The sequence below is a fragment of the Anabrus simplex genome, chromosome 2 (assembly GCF_040414725.1).
Source record: "Anabrus simplex isolate iqAnaSimp1 chromosome 2, ASM4041472v1, whole genome shotgun sequence".
In the NCBI taxonomy this organism is placed as follows: Eukaryota; Metazoa; Arthropoda; class Insecta; order Orthoptera; family Tettigoniidae; genus Anabrus; species Anabrus simplex.
The window spans coordinates 136,020,846-136,041,592 of NC_090266.1; the positions used below are offsets into that span (position 1 = coordinate 136,020,846).

General features: G+C 39.6%; 1 protein-coding gene across 2 annotated transcripts in view; it reads right to left on the reverse strand.

Annotated features, from left to right (window-relative positions):
• Acf (ATP-dependent chromatin assembly factor large subunit) overlaps nucleotides 1-20,747 on the reverse strand; it is a 711,969-nt gene that overhangs the window by 562,756 nt on the left and 128,466 nt on the right. For both annotated transcript variants that reach the window (XR_011017808.1, XM_068226116.1), the window contains exon 5: nucleotides 16,186-16,366. Coding sequence is in view for 1 of the 2 variants with exons in the window: in XM_068226116.1 (XP_068082217.1) it covers nucleotides 16,186-16,366 (181 nt within the window). In the remaining variant the exon portion in view is untranslated. The remainder of the gene's footprint in view (nucleotides 1-16,185; nucleotides 16,367-20,747) is intronic.

Genomic DNA, 20,747 nt, shown 5'->3' on the forward strand with positions numbered 1-20,747 from the left:
CTACCACAACGATTCAAACTTCTAACATTCCACGCTCCGACTCGCAGAATGTCGGTATCCATCTTCCTGATGATCGCCCCCTCTCGTGTAGTCCCCACCCGGAGATCCGAATGGGGGACTAGTTTACCTCCGGAATATTTTACCCAGGAGGAAGCCATCACCAGTCCATCATTCATACAGAGAGAGCTGCATGTCCTCGGGAGGTGGTTACGGCTGTAGTTTCCCGTTGCTTTCAGCCGTGTAGCAGTATCAACACAGCTAAGCCATGTTGAGTATTATTACAAGGCCGTATCAGTCAATCATCTAGACTGCCACCCTTGCAACTACCGAAAGGCTGCTACCCCCCTTTCGATGAACCATTCGTTAGTCTGGTCTCTCAACAGATACCCATCCGATATGGTTGCACCTGCGGCTCGGCTATCTGCATCATTGGGACACGCAAGCCTCCCCACCGCGGCAAGGTCACATGGTTCGCAGAGGAGGATAATAATAATAATAATAATAATAAATAATAAATGTCTGTACTCACCTGATCTGCGAGTTCCACTGGGATTAACCCCCTGCTTGCAAGCCGGCGAGCTAAAATTTGTAGGCATTTTAAGGCCGGGTGAATCTCCTATCTCAAGGACCACACACAGAAGAGGCCAGTTCATTAAACTGTCTTCCTTCATAACATAAATATAAATGCTACTCTCTCACAGAGTCATTATCTGTCGTCATTCATCAACTAAGAGATAAGTAACCTCTCCCCACGCATTGCAAAATTATGATACCACGATCTCATAACATCAAATCAAAATAACATGTTTTCCTCATGTGACTGCTAGCTCCTGACAAGAAATACGGAATAGTTCAGAGACAGACTGGAGTACAATTTTTTTTAAAATTAAAATGAATATAACGCTAAATTCCGCTATAAAAAATCTAGAATTCCGCCAAACAATCCGCCGTCCGCTAAATGGTATATTTCTCCGCTGACAGTCTTCAAATTCCGCCAAATTTCGTGGAAAATCCGCTAAGTTGGCAACACTTATCCAGCATTGAAAAAGGACATGGTACCATGACAGCATTACTGTGAGTTACGGACGATATCAGACATGAAACAGACCTACAATATGTGACTGTAGCAACACTACTAGAACTAATCAGCGCCTTTGACAGAGTTATCAATGGGTTACTACTGCTCAAACTCCGTAGTCTCTCAACTTTAATGGAACATCTCTTAAATTTGTTAGCTTCTACCTCACTGACCGTCGGCAACGAGTATCAGTGGGAACAATGTCCTCAGGATGTCATAACAATTCAATAACTGCCCCGCAGAGGTTGGTTTTGGGCTCACTTTTATTTAGTTGCAGATGATATTCAAATTTATTTTCACTCATATCCACAAGACATAGATGTAGCCATCAACAGAGTCAATTTTGACTTGTGACAACTTAATGGCTATGCCAAAAATAACAGCTTGTTAATAAATACTAACAAAACTCAAACTATAATATTTGGTACCAAAAGAAACCTTAACTTGTTAAAAAGTAGACATGTACCCTCAATTATTTTAAATAATACTGTCATGCCCTATTGTACATGAGTAAGAAACTTAGGTGTTATAATGACAGATGCTAAATTGGACTGAAGAAGTGACAAATACACACCGTAAAGTGCAGAAATCCCTTTTTCCTCTCAAATGCTGCACTACTATATTTCCAAAACATCTTAAAATACAACCTGCGACGAAGTTTGATTAATACTCCTGAAATACTATCAACACAGATGAACAATGCATGCAAGTGACCTTACTGTCCTTCGAAATAGTCCTCTCCCATAACTATGCACTGCTGAGATTGGCGATAGATACATGTCCTGGAAACTTTGCCAGAAGGCTTCCTTCGGGATGGTAATCAAAAGCCTCTTCAAGTTTTGTTGGATGGCAGGAATATCGTCAAAGCGAGTTTGAGTCATGGGAATAGGAAGAATTCTGGAGGAGTGAGATCTGGTGAGTATGGGGGATGTTCAAGTTGCACCACCCCCTTTTTTTTTTTTTTGCCATGAACTGTTTGACGATATTGGCTGTACGTGGGCGAGCGTTGTCATGGACAAGAAACCATGAAGCTTGTTGTGCATATTGGGGTCATACACTGCGTAGACATTTCATGAAACGGGTCAAAATTTCAATGTACCGTGCAGCATTCAACGTCACTCCCTCAGGCAGAAATTCCCTGTGGATAATGCCTTGACTATCAGAAAAGGTGATGAGCATAGTTTTGATGCGCGACATTCTGGCTCTGACCTTTATCCGACGAGGGGATCGCCGAGAATGCCATTCCATGCTTTGCAGTTTCATTTCAGAGTCATACCTGAGACACCAGGTTTCATCCTCAGTGACAACATAGTTCAAGAAATTGGTGTCGCATCCGCCGTTTCGACAAAATCCTGTGAAGGCTCCAAAGGTGCCTGATTCTGATCGTCAGTCAAGTGATGTGGCACAAGACGAGAACATGTTTTCCTATTCCCTAACTTCTGGGTAACGATTTGTCACGCGGATTCACGGTTAATCCACAGTTCATCCGCTATCATGCGCACAGTTAATCTCCGGTCGTTCGTGATTAATGCCCTCACCTTCTCAATGTTTTCGCCGGTCATCCGCCACGTTACAGAAACACTGTCCCGGCCTCCTCGAAAACGGGCGAACCACTCGTACGAACAAGGACAGCGCTTGATCTTCATAAACACGTACCAGCATCGCATGCGTTTCTTTCGGTGTCTTGCCAAGCTTAAAACAAAACTGTACATTGATCTTTTGGTCGTTCATGTTCCTGTTCACAGTTCAGAACCAATGCACTAAACACGCACTGTATCAAACATGTCTTACACGGCACAAACACGATACTCAACTGAACAACGTTGGGAGCAGGTGGTCAAAACCTGCTGCTATGCAGGTGCAGCGTTGCGTGTCGGCAGTGTTGCTGGATCGACCGTAATGACTTCATTCACCGAACTTTGTCACAGGTTGTACAACTGGTAAAATCCTTAATCTTACCAATTCTGGACTACTGAGACACTGTACTTACAGACATATGTCAAGACAGTATCAAGATGCTCCAAGAGAGTTCATACTGCACCTGTCCAGGGCATAAATAATTATTTCAGTTCACAAATATGATGGCTGAATGGAATCTGTTGAATGAGACCTTCGGAAAACAACCCCGACATTGAAGTCCCATCACCCCTACTTTCACAGTATCCACGGCTAAATTCAAGAGCATATGGGTCGATGGTCTGTTCGCTATAAAATTTGCACTAACTTAATTGCCCAGAAAGTAGGGGAATCTAAATATGAGAGGATTACGACTTTCACTACCAAATGAGAGGAATGGTTTTCCTTACTTTAAAACACAATCTTTAATGAACTGAAAAAAATACATACTGAATTATATACACAAAGATATGCCATAAAGTTTACATAAAGAAATATACATGGTACAGTAGAACCTCAATTATACGTATATATACCAAGTTTTCCCTATTATTCGTTCAAATTACGTGGTCCCGCGAACATCCTAATTAAATCACATTGTAAAAGTCCCGCATTATCCGTTCCTCAAAGAAACGATTTCCCGGATCAACCGTCCAGAAATTTCAGTCCCATCAAAGCTAAATCCTCCATCACGCGTTTTTCAAGAAACTGCACCTCACAAAAAGACTTTGCGTCGGTTGTGGGATCGGATCCCACTCGTGTCCGGCTGGCCATTTTTGTTCTGTACTTAACATCTCTTCAACACATACTACATGTACATAACACGACCTAATACGTTGAAAGTCTGATTCGATTACAATGCGGTCGTGAAAATTCAATATTCATTGACAGTAGTCATGTTTACTGCCCCACCACTCAAACAAAATTGCCATAGCAAACCAAGAAATCAAAATTTTAGATAAATTTAAAAATCGGGAGAAATCATAACATACAACCTCAGTGAAAAGCCAGCTGGCATAACAGAATAAATAAATTGACCAGAGCACAATATGTCACCAAGAATACCTACAGCAAAAAGGGCCAGTCAATAGCAACAAAATTAAAACATTACAAAACAGTCACTCAACCAGAAATAACGTACGCAAGTGAAACCATCTTCAAAACAACTAACACTGCACAAATAGACAAAATACTCAAGATAGAGAGAAGAATCATTACAACGTGCATCAACAAATCATACCAAAAAGATGGACACTGGAGAGTAGCTTCTAATGAAACAGTCTACAAGGAGATAGAACCAGTAATGAGCACAATCAGCATGAAACACATTTCATTTTTTGGACATCTAATCAGAACACCAGAGAACAGGATCATCAGAAAAATAACAGAAAAATTATGGAATAGTAAGTGCAACATTAAGTGGATTACAGAAATCAAGGAAGATATGGATGAACTACAAATTACAATGGAAGACCTAAGAAACAAAACCAACAAAATCAGGAAACTCGCAGACAAGCAAACCAGAATCAACCAACAGACAATAGGAAGGGTGATTTCGATGAAGAAAGAAGGATAAGATCAGAGAGGTGGCAGACCACGTCTACTTGCCAAACGTCTGTCCGGTAATAACCGCTTCTCAGCGTTGATTGAGGTCTCAAATGAAAGCTCATATAATCTCCTTTCTACTGATCAAATTTCGTTCTGATTCGCATTGTAGGTTTGTTCATAATCGCTAAAGCATCATTATATAAAGTTGGCTAGAGTGGTCCAATGAAGGCCATAAAATGTAAATAATTATTCTCACAGAAGAATCCGATTTCTATCAGCCTCATTATCATTCTCTGGCTTCTATTAGCCTCAATACCATTATCCCAGCTATGGCATGTTGCTTCGCACAAACATATAATCATTTGGAAATTCACATTTCTATCCACGGTTCAGCCTTCCACACATTGACCTGCGAGATGGACTCCCGCTCTCACTCCGGTATCTCAAACACATGCATATTTATATATATCCTTTGGGAAATTAAAATAACGGTAGCACTCTCGTACTAAATCATTCATGGTTCACACCTCGTCACATCTGCACATCCTCTTGATCAGCAGTCTTAAAATTACAGATTGGGGGAGTCACCTATATTACGTGTGAAGTATAAAAGAAATAACTTAAGAACCTTCTGACAACTCATAGCAATCTGCAAATGGATTGTGGCTGAAAACAAAATCCCTTTTTCATTACAATACTTCACACTTAATCAACTCCAGGATCTTACAAATACGTCGTGCATTAAATTCCCGGGTCACAATAATTGAATGGTTACCCAACCACTGAAGATAAATTCCCTATAAAAAATATAAAAAGACTAAGAAAACTCCAATCGCTTTGAAACAGCTCGAGGCAGTTACCTATACTATAATTTATTTACATGCATACAATTATCTATTAACAGTTATATAGTGATACAACTTACATGCCTAGAAGTTTGGAAATGTACTTATCGTTTCAGCTTTGTGATCAGTTGTCATCAGACAGGTACATCCATAGCGCTTAAGCGGTCATCATGATGGCTTCAGTAGTGTGGAATCCTGGGTCCCGTTCATGCTGTCTCGATCTTCAACTGGCGTCGGACGATCTAGAAGTTCTATGGTGTACTAGTGGTTGACACAAGGCAAACAGCTCGAAAAACCTCCTGGTTCTGACGATCTCGCTCGTTCATATATACAAATGAGGAAATTATTCTATTATTGCTATAGTAATTTTATGCAACATACTATAATTTGCGACGACTAGGATCACTCGACTCTAGTGTACTAGCCTGGTAACGATATTGTCCCTGTAGCCCGTTACCTATTTCCTATCATTTGCGTAACATAGTTAATAATATTCAGTATTGAAGCATCACACGTTCACTTGAACACAGTCTCTGGATACAAGAACGCTTCTGAATTTATTTTTTTTGTTTTACGTCGTACCGACGTATATATGTCTTATGGCGACGATGGGATAGGAAAGGCCTAGGACGTGGAAGGAAGCGGTCGCGGCCTTAATTAAGGTACAGCCCCGGCATTTGTCTGGTGTGAAAATGGGAAACCACGGAAAACCATCTTCAGGGCTGCCGATCTGATTATTCTATCACCTTGCATATTATTGATGCTACACTTGCCTGATTCACAGCATTTACTATTTGTAGGATATATTATTCATTGGATTTTATGGTAATTAGCCGACACAGCCCGTTCCGCCCGTATTGCACATATAAGCCGCTATTTCGTCTAGCAAATTTCCACTTTCCGGATAAGCCATCATGTCGTTATCAGCTTTCTTAGAACACTTCCTTTCTTTGACTCGCTTATTAATTACGTTATGTACATATCAATCCATACACAATAAAACATCGCATCCTACCAGACGGTTCAATGTAAGTGAATAGCACTCTCTTTACTAGATTTATGTTGTTTCTCTCATGACACTAAATTTCACAGTAAGTGAATAAATTCATAGCTCCGTAATACTCGGGCCAGTAATTACACGGGTCAGTAATTAATACCGTGCTTACATATCACTGGGTAACAAAGTGCATGCGCACCGCACAAGATGATGAACACACTGCATATAATTCACTGCGTACCTGCCCAAGATATAGAATAGACAGACGAACGTAGAATGTAGAAAGACGAATGTTTGACTTCCAGTTGCTCTTGCTTATATACGGGAGCTGGCTTGGCGCTAGGAGAGGTGGCAAACCACGCCTACTTGCCAAACATTGGTCCCCTAATACCTGCTTCTCAGCGTTGATTGAGGTCTCAAATGAAAGCACATATAATCTCCTTTCTACAGATCAAATTTCATTCTGATCGCATTGTAGGTTTGTTCATAATTGCTAAAGAATCATTAGATAACTTTCATTTGGGCACGCCATGCCGTGGGGATTTCAGAATTTCTGTCTCACGGTCAAGACCCAAACATCTGTGTCATCAATTGCACCTGCATAAAGTGTGTCATTAATGATACAAACATTCGTCACTGACGACTGGCAACACCCAGACTTCTATGGATTTCATCTCACAGCTAGACAGGGAGAAAAAGGTAGACCTTCTGGGGGGATAACTATCCTCATAAAACTACACCTAACCCCAATATTGTCAAAAAGGCAACAGAAGCATACCCTACTATTGGAAATAGACGGCCTCGTAATTATAGCCGCTTACTTCCAACCGAACATAACAGCAATCGACGTAATGGACGAGCTAGGCCAAATGATCACTCAAAGCAAGCAAGATAAACCAATAATTGTAGCAGGTGACCTTAACTGTAGACTGGACATTCCGAATTACAAAGCAAAGCTAGTCCTCGAGAAACTGGAAGCAGAAGGCTTCACCCTGCTAAACAACCCCACCATTCCTACATACATCTCACATAATGGAAAGAGCACAATAGATATTGCACTTACGGAAGGACCAATAACAGGCATCATGACTACAATATGGACAACAAACCAAGCCGTGATTAGGAAACACTTACCAATTGAAATACGTATCCAAGGGGAGTGGGAAAAACCACAGAAAAAGACAATTCACCCCCTTTCAAGGAAAATAGATGTTGAGAAAGTCAAAGATATGCTAGATTCAACTACACATCTAGACACATTAATAGATAATTCAAGATTGGATGAGGCAACAGGAACAATAGAAGAAATCCTACAAAAGGCCGCCATTCCGCGGGCCACAAGAAGAACAAAGATATGGTTTGATAGTGAGTGCTATAGGCTGAGAAGGGAGACCCTAGATAAATTGCAACAGATAAGGCAGAACTTGAATAATCAAAGTCTAATATGCATATACAATGAGAAGAGGAAACTCTACAAAAGAACACTGAAAGAAAAGAAACGTGCCTACTTAGAATCGGAGGGCAAGAAACTAGCAGAGGAAGCCAAGAAAAATCCGTTCATAGCCCTACACCCAAAGAAATAATAACAGATGCACTACACAGACATGGAAATCTGGGAATCACACTTTAGTAAGATTCTCAACATCGAAGGTCCAGCACACCCCAGAAAAGATCTACATCTACATACCACTACTCCACATATACAATTAGACTGGGTACCCCTGACCATAGAGGAAACTAGAATCGCTATAGACAGCACCAAAAACAAGAAAGCCACAGGTCCGGACGGGATCTATAATGAATATGTAAAAGACACTGCACACCTGCTAGCCCCTATATGGACAACATTATATAACAAATGTATAGAAACTGCTTCCATTCCCGACCAGTGGAGAAAGTCAATTGTAAAAGTTCTATATCAAGGCAAAGGAGACCCAAGAGATCCCAATAAGTACAGAGGCAAAGCACAGGAAAACTGCCCCTTCAAAATATTCACCAAAATTATAACAGGAAAAATAAATGAGGAAATAAACGAGCATCTGCCAGAGAACCAATTTGGTTTTAGGAAGGGACGATCTACCCTAAACGCTATTGAACTCCTGCTAAACCAAATCTGGGATGCCTTAGAAGACAGCAGAAAATATTACACCATCTTCATAGATTTTACTAAGGCTTTTGACCTAATAAACAGGAAGCTAGTGATAGACAAGCTTAAGGAGATGCTAGGCACGAACAACATATGGACCTATCTCATCACATCAATACTGCAATGGAACGAAGTACGAGTTTCAGATAACCTCACTCTATCAGATCCATAGCTCAATCAAACGGGGTCCTACAGGGTGACCCACCGAGTCCTTTGCTGTTTATAGTTGCAACCGCAGATATCCAAAGAATTACCCAAAAGGAGGGAGTATTTTCTTACGCGTATGCCGATGATATTGTAATTGGCTCAAGAGACATAACAAAACTACAGGAAACTGTAAATGACATTCAAAACTGGTGCTCCGAAAACAAGCTGTTCATAAACATCTCAAAAACAGACACCAGATCTTCAGGAAAGGCAGGAGAGTACCCGCCTCAGCAGAGACCTTCATTCGGGATAAAAAATTAAAGATAGCACCAGACTTCAAATATTTAGGCATCACCCTGCAATCGAGCGCATATTGTTTCACAAGACACGTCACAGAAAAGGCAACTCAAGCAATGATGGCAATGCATGAAATAAAAGACATTAGATCACTCAGTCTGGAGACAGCAATGTTGCTATTCAGAGTAAAAATTCTTCCAATAATGACTTATGGCATTGAAATTATTTGGACACATTTAACAATGAGGAACTTATCAACCTTGGAAAAGGTGAAAGCGAACTATATAAAGAAGGTGATAGGTGTATCAAAAACGACAGGATCTAGACTTGTATACCTCCTCGCAAGGGAATCATTTCTCATAGAAGATCTCAGGACAAGTATGCCCCTACCGAACACTGGTGCATCAAAGAAACTGCTAGCAAATCTGACGGAGAAGAGAGAAGAAGTCCAACCAGACTTCTATGGCACAGGGGCAATGATAGATCACTCGTGGAAAAAAGCTAATTTTGAATTAAGACATGTCATTACAAGATTAGCAGTTCACGGTTTTCATCACCTACTCTGCAAATCAAAACACTTCCATGACCGAAGTATAGACTGTGAGTGCAAACTATGTGGAAAAACGTGTGAACAGTACCACACTGAATTCTGTACAAGAAGAACAATGTCTATAAGTGATTATGCAAATATGTAACCCATCAATGTAATCCATATTCTCTGTTATGGCTATTTGCCTGCATTAAATATATTATTATTATGTAAGGCATATCTTGATACCACAAATCAGTATGAAATTCCCTGATTCGTATGAGTCCTTACTCGCAAATAACTATCACGTATTAATAATAATAATAATAATAATAATAATAATAATAATAATAATAATAACCATCATCATCATCATCTTGACAGCTGAAGACTGTTGGTTGGTATTATTGGATTTGTAAGGAAAATCACAGAGAATTACTATTTCAAGCGTTGATACGCCTTAAGTCCCTCCCTGTTGACCAACATCCACTCTTGTGCGTAGTGTGGGTATTCTCTCTCTCTCTCTCTCTCTCTTGCAGAGTGAGAAGTCCTTTCAAGTACCTGGTAGTACGAGCTCTCTTTATCTCATTATGCGCAAATAGACTGCAGCTCTCCCAGCCAGCATAGTGTCACTCGCAACCCGGTTTGGGCAAAACATGCTGAATATGACATTATTTATCGTAGATTGTCGCAGAAAACTGCATAGCAAAATATTATGATGTACTCATTACGATGCATTGAATGGTTTCAATACCTGTATTCAACTTGCATTTAAACTGCGATATTCTCACATTTCACCTTATTATAAGGAGTTGTCATAGCTTCATGTTCATGAGTGTCGCAGTCTCCACATGTTGTCCCTTCAGAATGGAGTTCTACACGCAGGTGTACCAGATTATCTCTCATGAAACTTTAATTACCTCTCCTCCTATCATAACCTTGATAAAGGATCCGACTCCTCTTTAACAATATCTCTCTGTCACTCCAGGACTTACAACCATTCATCTGTAGTCACTGCTGCTAGGCTGTGGAATACCCTCCTCCCTCTTACCATTAGGGATTTGCGTTCTCATCGGAGATTTAAGATAGATTGCCGAAATCACTTACTGAACACTTCAAGTTAACTTGTATGATGAGTGAAGTGTGAATGAGTGTGTGAATGAGCATATTTTCATAAAAATTAGAAATGCATTTGCTAGCTATAGGCTTTCACTGTGTTTCCTTCTTTTATTATTACTAGTGTTAGTTTTATCATTATTATCACCACGTTCATTTATATTGTCATGCTGTACATTCTACAATTATTTCTTTTATTACTATGTCCATATTTGCTATTAAAAACTAAATTATTTAAAAAAAGATTTCTTGTATTTAAAAAAAATATGTCAACTATTTTAAATGTTGTGGTTAAGTGGTTAAGTGTAAGAGAGGGCCTCGAGCCCTAACTTTGCCATGAATAAGGACTAATTACTTACATAAAAGAGCCACATATTATAGCATGGCACATCGAAGCTTCAGCATACATTGTCTAAAAAGATCTTGCTCATGAATTAAATAACATCTGTAACGTTGCCAAGTTCAATGGTTACAGTAAATATTTTATAGAAAAAACAATGATGCTTGTCATTTGAAGGGGCCTAACATGTAAGGTCATCAGCCCATAAGGGAAAATAATAAATCAAATCTACCATCGACCTTCAACTACCCTAACTAGGGATAAAGCAGTTAAAACCTCATTTTCCACTTTTATTTTTAAAAATGAACGTGTTCATCTGATTTCCAACATCTTTCAGACATGACCAAAAAATCGCCTATTAACCAAATAGTAGCAGTGCATCCATTTTATACAACACACATTCTGTTAATCAAAATAATTCCCTAAATTAGGTGTTCACAAACACAAATGTAGTAAGTGTGAATCCACATATGTTGGCCAAACTGGCAGAAGCTTTCTCACATGATACTCAGAACATGTTAATGCACTAGAACACAATAGATTTTCTGCCATGGGAAACATGGAGGAATTTAATCATAAATTTACATCCATCCGACAAGATATGAAAATTCTGAAACTGATTAACCAGGACTTCATGCTCAATCATCATCATTTTCATTTCCCCTTGTCCAGCTCCTGCCAGGTCTGGGTGTTGATGGCACTTCTCCACTGGTGCCTCTCCTTCCACCACTACTATTCAGTAATTGTATTCCAGTCCACTCTTTTTCTTATACTGCTCTTAACAGAGTCCATCCATCTTAGTCTGGGACTCCCTTGTGCCCTTTTTCCTTCTTTTTAGCCTCCAACAACTGTTTTGGTATCTTTCCCCCCTCCATCCTCATAACATGTCCAAACCATCTCGATTTATTCTTTTCTGATTTCAAAATCTCTCTCTCTTTCTCTCTCTCTCTCTCCCCCCCCCCCCCCCCCTTGTCTTCCTCTCTGATGCATATGTTAATACAGGGGACAAATAACCTCTCTGTTCCACACCAGGTTCCTTACATTCAAGTAGAATGTACTTCCTGCTTGTATCCTTCTGCTGTTTTCCTTATCCAACCTTGCATAACAAATGTAGATGTAAAGCAGACCTATCAAAACGTTGTAAACGCATTGATGCATTGTGCTCTTTCATTAAGAGAGAAAGAGATTCCTCAAAAACAACAGTTCTCCAACAGTGGGAAAATCCAAGAAGTTCCTGTTACAACCTATATTCTAAAGGCAAAACCGCCTAAGAAATGTTTCATGATATAACACTCAAACGTGCAACTTACTCTACGGAAAATAAAAAGGAACGTCTTTCTAAGAAGGAGCTTTTTGGATAAATAGAAGACATTGATTGCACTTTTTCTCGCATACTAGAAGAAGAATGTGAAAATGAAACTTTGGTAATGTCAAGATTGATCGTGGAACAGTTGAGAAGTGGAGCAGTTGAACAGAGCAAAAAGAACAATTTTGTTACATATTACCGTACAATTACAGAAAGCGAGTGTACTTATAAATAATGTATAGATGCCGATGGTTAATTTGTCTAATTTGAAATTTTGAATAACAACAGTAATTTTTGAAATTATGCAGTCTGATGATGTGCAGCAAATTTATTATGCCAATGTAATAATAATAATAATAATAATAATAATAATAATAATAATAATAATAATAATAATAATTTCACGATTGAAAAAGCCTAAAGAGCTTAAAAATGTTTTTAACATTTGCAATTGACGAAATTAAATTATGGTCCCTTTCCAAGAACCTTATTTTTATATAAAGGCAGGCATTTATACAAGTGGCGGCACATGCTTCCCCTAGTGCACTGTCATTGCATTGTCCTACATAAGAGGCTTGCAATGGGGTGTCAACGGCGCACTAGCCGCCAGTGTCTTGGAGAAGTGTAGCAATCGAACTGCTGAGCCCACTGCTACATTGGGGCGAACGCTGGTAATTTCACGATTAAAAAGCCTAAAGAACTTAAATACAGTATAATCCCGCATACCACTCTCCACCGAATAAGACCTGCACCCTAAATTTGAGACGACAAAATACGGGGAAAAAATCAAATAACTTGCATACCTATTTAATTTTCTTCAAATATACCACAAATATAAATTCAAACATCTTACAATTAATAAAATCATCACAAAAATCGTAAATAAAATCTGTCCAATACTCAGATCATTCACATTTCACCGTCATCAGAAGTTTCATCACAGGAACTTTTGTCGCCGGCATGTTACCACAAATAGTCATCCTCACTACCGTCCACTGAATTTGAAATTCCACATTTCTTAAAGCTTTTGGACACTACATCGTTGGGAATGCGCACCCATGCGGTCATGATCCACCTGAATATTAGTCCCACTTCAGGCCTCTTCACTCGTCCAGTTGGTGTTAATGCGTAATCACCGTCAGACATCCATTCGGTGGACAACTGTTTCATAGGAGTTTTGAAAGGCCGATTCACGCACACATCAAACGGCTGTAGAATAGAAGCGAGTCCTCCGGGAATTATCGCAAGATCGGTTTTTCCTTTCCTCATCATATCTTTTACAGCATCAGTTGAATGTCCTTGGTAACTGTCCAATACAAATATGTTCCTCTTTTGTAACAAAGCTCCTGGGCGACGTTGCCAAATGCAGTTCACCCAGTCCTCAACTAATGCACTGTCCATCCAGGCGGACTCGTGTTCTAACAATAACAATGGACAGCAAGTTTCCTTTCGGAAGCATTTTCCTTTTCAGAACCACATGTGGAGGGAGTTTAGTTCCATACGCTAATACACACAACATTACCGTGCATGGTTGCTTTTCGTTACCACCTGTTCTGATGGTTACACTTTTAGAACCCTTTGTATCTACTGTATTTTCCAATGACATTTCAAAATAGACAGGTGTCTGGTCAGCATTCCCAATTTGTGACAGCAAATAAGAATTTTGCTTCCTCGAATAATGCGACGATGAAAGACCTTTAATTTTTCTTCATACACCCCAAGGAGACATTATGAAATAGACATACGTCTCCGAATGCACAATCCCTTTTTCCGATAAAAGTTTCAGATCCATCTGCGGCTTGCAGTAAAACCCTGTGTTTTGAGTTCTTTTGAGATCTCTAGTGCTTTCAATCGACACATTTCACTAGAAACACCCCATTCTAACACGTTTTTCTATCACAAATTTGTGGAGTCGTTCTTCAATTTCCAGAAAACTAGCACTCCCTCCCCGAAACGCTCTCCGATCGCAGTTACTTTTTGGAAGTTTTTCCTTCTTCCGCCAATCATGAATACACGATTCATCAATATCGTACTTTATGCTAACGGCACGATTTCCGTATATTTCAGCTTCACTTACAACTTTAAGTTTCTCACACAGAGTACATGACCGCAGGCGCCGTGTTGAATCCACCCCTTACTACCGAGACAGCACTTTCACAGGACAGATACGGAACTCAAATGTGAGCGAGGTACACTTCCGTAACCAACAGTCTCGACTCTCGCAAAGTACGATATCCCGAGAGATCAGCTATTCGCGCACCCAGCATGCCAGCAACACTTATGAAACTAAGGGCAATCGAGCATCCGCAACAGCGGCTTTCATATTTACCACATATTTACCCATATTCTTTGATTTACCATATTTCATTACCTTACATTTTGCGTTTACATGCCACTGTAACCGTATTGAGAAAAAATCAACCTTTTTTTTCCTAGAATGTAACTAAACCTCAATAAGACCTGAATACCTGTTTACGTGTGGTATACTGAGTACGGTAACCTATTCAAATCTATTTCAATACTCCATGTAAACGTAGTAAATATTTACGAGAATTAATGGCTTGAATACAACCTGCACGCAAGATATTTTGGGGAAAAAAATGCGGGTGGTAATCAGGATTATACGGTATGTTTTTAACATTTGCAATCGATGAAATTAAATTATGGCCGCCTTCCAGAAACCTTATTTTTTATATAAAGACCAAAGGCAGGCATTTATACAAGTGGAGGCCCTTGCATTCCCTAGTGCTCCGTCATTGCACTGTCCTACATAAGAGGCTTGCAGTGGTGTCAACGGCGCACTGGCTGCCAGCGTCTCTGAAAAGTGCAGCAAACCAATTGATGAGCCCACTGCTACACTGGGGTGAAACGCTAGTAATTTCATGATTGAGAAAGCCCAAAGAGCTTAAATATGTTTATAATAATAATGTTATTGATTTTACGTAACTACTTTTTATTATTATTACAAGATATTAGAATCATTCCGTATTGACGGTTTTCACTTTACAATGGCGAAAAATGAAAGTATCCTCCTATTCAATACATCATATATTCCGTCATTAGACGGAGTAATGACGGAACGTCTAATGACGGAATATATGATGTATTGAATAGGAGGATACTTTCATTTTTCGCCATTGTAAAGTAAAACTACTTTTTATGGTTTTCAGAGATACCGAGGTGCCAGAATTCAGCCCCGCAGGAGTTCTTTTATGTGCCAGTAAATCTACCGACACTAGGCTGACATATTTGAGCACCTTCGAATACAACCGGACTGAGCCCGGATCGAATCTGCCAATCTGGGATCAGAAAGCAAGCGCCTCAACCGTCTGAGCCATTCGGGCCAACAACGTAAAAGTGAAAGCAAGCAAGAAATGTGATACTGCATTTCAGACAAGGCAGCAGTCATGAAGCCGCATGGTTTCAAGAGAGGAAAAAATGAATATCTGACAGTCAGCAAGCTCACAAAGTTCAAACATTAAACATTGCGAGATGGTGAATATGACTATCTGTTAAGGTCAATCCTTCAAATTAAACATATCAGTTCTCCTGCTGTTAGATATGGTAGGACCTAAGGGCATGTAACGGTTAATCAGTATTGCATATCACATAAATGTCCCATAATTCGTCCAAGGGTGTGCATTAAAGTAGAACTGAGGTTCTCCATCCTTGCATCACTGAAAACCTTTGATGTGTTGGTGCGATGTTAAAAAAGCTAGCAAAAAATACTTGAAACATATTTATTAACAGGCACAATTTAAACCAAATATATTATATGACCACATCATTAAACTGACTTCCCAATGATAATGCTCATGAAAAACACTCAAAAGTTTCTGTCCCACCAGTCAGTCAGGTGCTTATTAAAAATTTTAAAAACAACTGAAGTAAGCCACCATCATTCTACAGCAAAGTTGATATAACAGTAATAGGGTCTTACCCGAATTTCCCAAATACCATTTTGAGACTTCTCAAAAAATAAGCGTAGATATTCAGTAATACTCTTCTGATCATGCCTGCGTCTTAGATTATTAGCCTCAGCCAACATTTTTGGTTCTCCATCCTCCATAGGAAACTCAATACTGTAGTAGAATACCTTAGCAGGAAGATGTTCACCTGACCTAAAACAAAATGACATAACATTAAAAAGGCACAAACAAGCAAGAACAAATTCTACAATTCCATTCAGTCAAAATGAAACTCATACACAAGGAGGAAGCTTATTTATTTCAATTCAACAAAAAATATAATTGTTACTTAACGACGGTTATTTTTTAACTAAGGTCCGATCAGCAGTAGCTTTGTAAAGCCTGTCGAAATGCACGCATGCACTGTCTCCCAGCACGCCTTGGGCATGAATCAAAACCAGTTGCAGTTGTAACATCATTGCGTATGGTTCAGCGTGGACTGTTGAAATGTTTCAGATAACAGTGTGTCCCACTGAGAGTGAAATAAGGTCTGTGAATTGATTTTTTACAGCAAGGAACGTGTCAGATGCGGATATTCATTGAGAGATATGAGAGGTGTTTGGCCCGAATACAGTACAATGAGTGCAAGGTGCATAAATGGATGAGATTTGTCAAGGATGGGCGGGACAATGACCATGACGAACATTGATCAGACTGACCTTCTGAAATCTCAGCTAATTTGGTGCGCAAAGTAGATGCAAAAATCCTTGGAGACTGGCATTTCACGTTTTCCAATTTGTCACTGCAATTTCAGCAAGTTTCAAGGTCAGTGCTATATAAAATTATTTCTTATACCTTGCAGTTCAGAAAACTGTGCAAACAGTGGGTTCCCAGACAGCTTACTGAGGAACACAGAACAAGGAGAACGGCTTGTTCTTTGACGTTTTGTTCCGATATAGTGAGGAAGAAGATCAAAGTTTAAACCACACATTCACAGGGAACAAAACATGGGTTTTGCATTTGACTCCCGAATCGAAGCAGCAATCAATGGAATGGCGACCCACGTCATCTCCAGTCAAAATTATAGACTGAGGTTGCCCCACCTAATGAATACTTAATATCTTTGAATGTATGTATTCACAATAAAAATACATTATGGTTTCAATCTCCTAAAGATCTTCAGATGAAGGACATTAGTATTAACAAGAACTTTAAAAAATAAAACAACAAATTACATCAATTTAATACATTACTTATTCTAGAAGTTCTAGATATCCCAATTCATTGCATGGTCACCACAAACAGTCCGCAATTATAACAGCATGGGATGTTCTCATCCAATTCAACCATACAATAACAACCGGCAAGAATTAATACTGTATACCAACAAGGCACTAGATCCAGCTCCAAACTTAGATTAATATCTTTGAATGTATGTATTCACAATAAAAATACATTATGGTTTCAATATCCTAAAGATCTTCAGATAAAGGACATTAGTATTAACAAGAACTTTAAAAAATAAAACAACAAATTACATCAATTTAATACATTACTTATTCTAGATGTTCTAGATATCCCAATTCATTGCATGGTCACCACAAACAGTCCGCAATTATAACAGCATGGGATGTTCTCATCCAATTCAACCATACAATAACAACCGGCAAGAATTAATACTGTATACCAACAAGGCACTAGATCCAGCTCCAAACTTAGAAGCATTTATTTCGAAATGGACACATTTCAACTAATTTTATTCATACTACGACAAAATTGGAATAACAATTTACAACTGACCCTTCTCAAAATGGAAGAAAATCTATACCGTAAACCAGGGTTCATGGGCGCCCATATGACAGTTTCTAGAGGGGGGCCCAGACCTGGGGGTACGTTGTAATTTTAATATTTTGAAAGATAAATGGCGATTTGTATTTTGCGTTAGAATAACCCACGGTATCCCCTGCCTGTTGGTGGGGGACGGTACTACCGCTTTTACGTAATACTGACTTTTAAATCATTTTCTTGAAAGGAAAACACGTGACTACACTAGATTTTTGCCTTTCCCTGAGAGCTAGAGGGGGGCCGCGGCCCCACCTTGCGCCCGGGTATGGGTGCCCTTGCCGGGGTTAATTTGTGACTGCAGGGGTTACTTTATGACAGATGTGCGCCAAATAATATTTTCATATATCGCGGGATATGCAACGATGGTCTGACAATGAACATTATATGTTTTCACTCCTCAATAATGCTGCTACCTGTGTGTACAATGATAATGTCCTAAGTGTTGGATTGTTGGCAACAGAGAGCCTTTTGGTGTATTGTACTGAGCACGTGATTTTGTGAATAGCGGGAAACTTTTGTCGGCGACAGAAAACGTTAATGAGGTACACACATCAAAGTAGGTGGAAATCATAATTTCATGTTCCCTGATAAAAATGCACAATTCCCCTGACGCTTTGAGCTTTCTTTCAGTTATTTATGTTAAAATAAAATAAGGAGAAGTTTAAGGGGTAACTTTGTCACATATATTAATGAAGTCCTCTAGTATCTCTGTAGGGTGTGGTAGCTAATGTCGGACTTTCCTGGGTGAATGGGAACACCATACTTTCCACAAAAATAGCGTGTTTAACTAATAATTTTATTTTTGAAGCACACGTTGCAATTTCTTGAAGGGAACTTGACTTTATTTGATGGTGAAAACTTGGAGAATATGCTCTTTTCTCTTTCCATCTAACCTAATTGTGCATCCTTGGCCAGTGCCAAGAGCTGATGAAGTAGATGGAGCCGAGATCAATCAATCAATCAATCAATCAATCAATCAATACTGATCTGCATTTAGGGCAGTCGCCCAGGTGGCAGATTCCCTATCTGTTGCTTTCCTAGCCTTTTCCGAAATGATTCCAAACAAATTGGAAATTTATTGAACATCTCCCTTGGTAAGTTATTCCAATCCCTAACTCCCTCCTCTACGAACCATGTGACCTTGCCGCGGTGGGGAGGCTTGCGTGTCCCAATGATGCAGATAGCCGAGCCGCAGGTGCAACGATATCGGATGGGTATCTGTTGAGAGACCAGACTAACGAATGGTTCATCGAAAGTGGGGTAGCAGCCTTTCGGTAGTTGCAAGGGCGGCAGTCTGGATGATTGACTGATATGGCCTTGTAATAATACTCAATATGGCTTAGCTGTGTTGATACTGCTACACGGCTGAAAGCAACGGGAAACTACAGCCGTAACTAACACCCGAGGACATGCAGCTCTCTCTGTATGAATGATGTACTGATGATGGCTTCCTCCCGGGTAAAATATTCTGGAGGTAAACTAGTCCCCCATTCGGATCTCCGGGTGGGGACTACACGAGAGGGGGTGATCATCAGGAAGATGGATACTGACATTCTGCGAGTCGGAGCGTGGAATGTTAGAAGTTTGAATCATTGTGGTAGGTTAGAGAATCTGAAAAGGGAGATGGATAGGCTAAAGTTAGATGTAGTTGGCATAAGTGAAGTACGTTGTCAGTAAGAACAAGATTTTTGGTCAGGCGACTACCGAATTATCAACACAAAATCAAACAGAGGAAATGCAGGAGTTGGTTTAATAATGAATAAGAAAATAGGGCAGCGGGTAAACTACTACGACCAGCATAGTGAAAGAATTGTCGTCAAGATAGACACCAAATTAATGCCCACCACAATAGTGCAGGTCTATATGCCTACTAGTTCAGCGGATGATGAAGAAATCGAAAGAATATATGAGGAGATAGAAGATTTAATACAATATGTAAAAGGTGACGAGAATCTAATTGTGATGGGAGACTGGAATGCAGTGGTAGGCAAAGGAAGAGAAGGTAGTACAGTAGGAGAATTTGGATTGGGACGAAGGAACGAAAGAGGAAGTCGTCTGGTTGAATTCTGCACTGATCATAAATTAGTCCTTGCCAATACTTGGTTCAAACACCACAAACGACGGCTGTATACGTGGACGAGACCTGGAGACTTCATTATGATTAGGCAGAGATTCAGAAACCAGGTGTTGGATTGCAAAACTTTCCCAGGAGCAGACGTGGACTCTGACCACAACTTGTTGTTCATGAAATGCCATCTGAAGTTGAAGAAATTGAAGAAAGGAAAGGATGCAAAAAGATGGGATCTAGACAAGTTGAAAGAAAAGAATGTGAGGGATTGTTTCAAGGAACATGTTGCATAAGGACTAAATGAAAAGGCTGAAGGAAACACTATAGAGGAAGAGTGGAGAGTCATGAAAAATGAAGTCAGTAGGGCTGCTGAAGAAATGTTAGGAAGGAAGAAAAGATCAACTAAGAATCAGTGGATAACTCAGGAGATACTAGACCTGATTGATGAACGAGGAAAATACAAGAATGCTAGAAATGAAGAGGGCAGAAAAGAATACAGGCGATTAAAGAATGAAGTGGATAGAAAGTGCAAGGCAGCTAAGGAAGAATGGCTGAAGGAGAAATGCAAGGATGTCGAAGGTTGTATGGTCCTGGGAAAGGTAGATGCTGCATACAGGAAAATCAAGGAAACCTTTGGAGAAAGGAAATCTAGGTGTATGAATATTAAGAGCTCAGATGGAA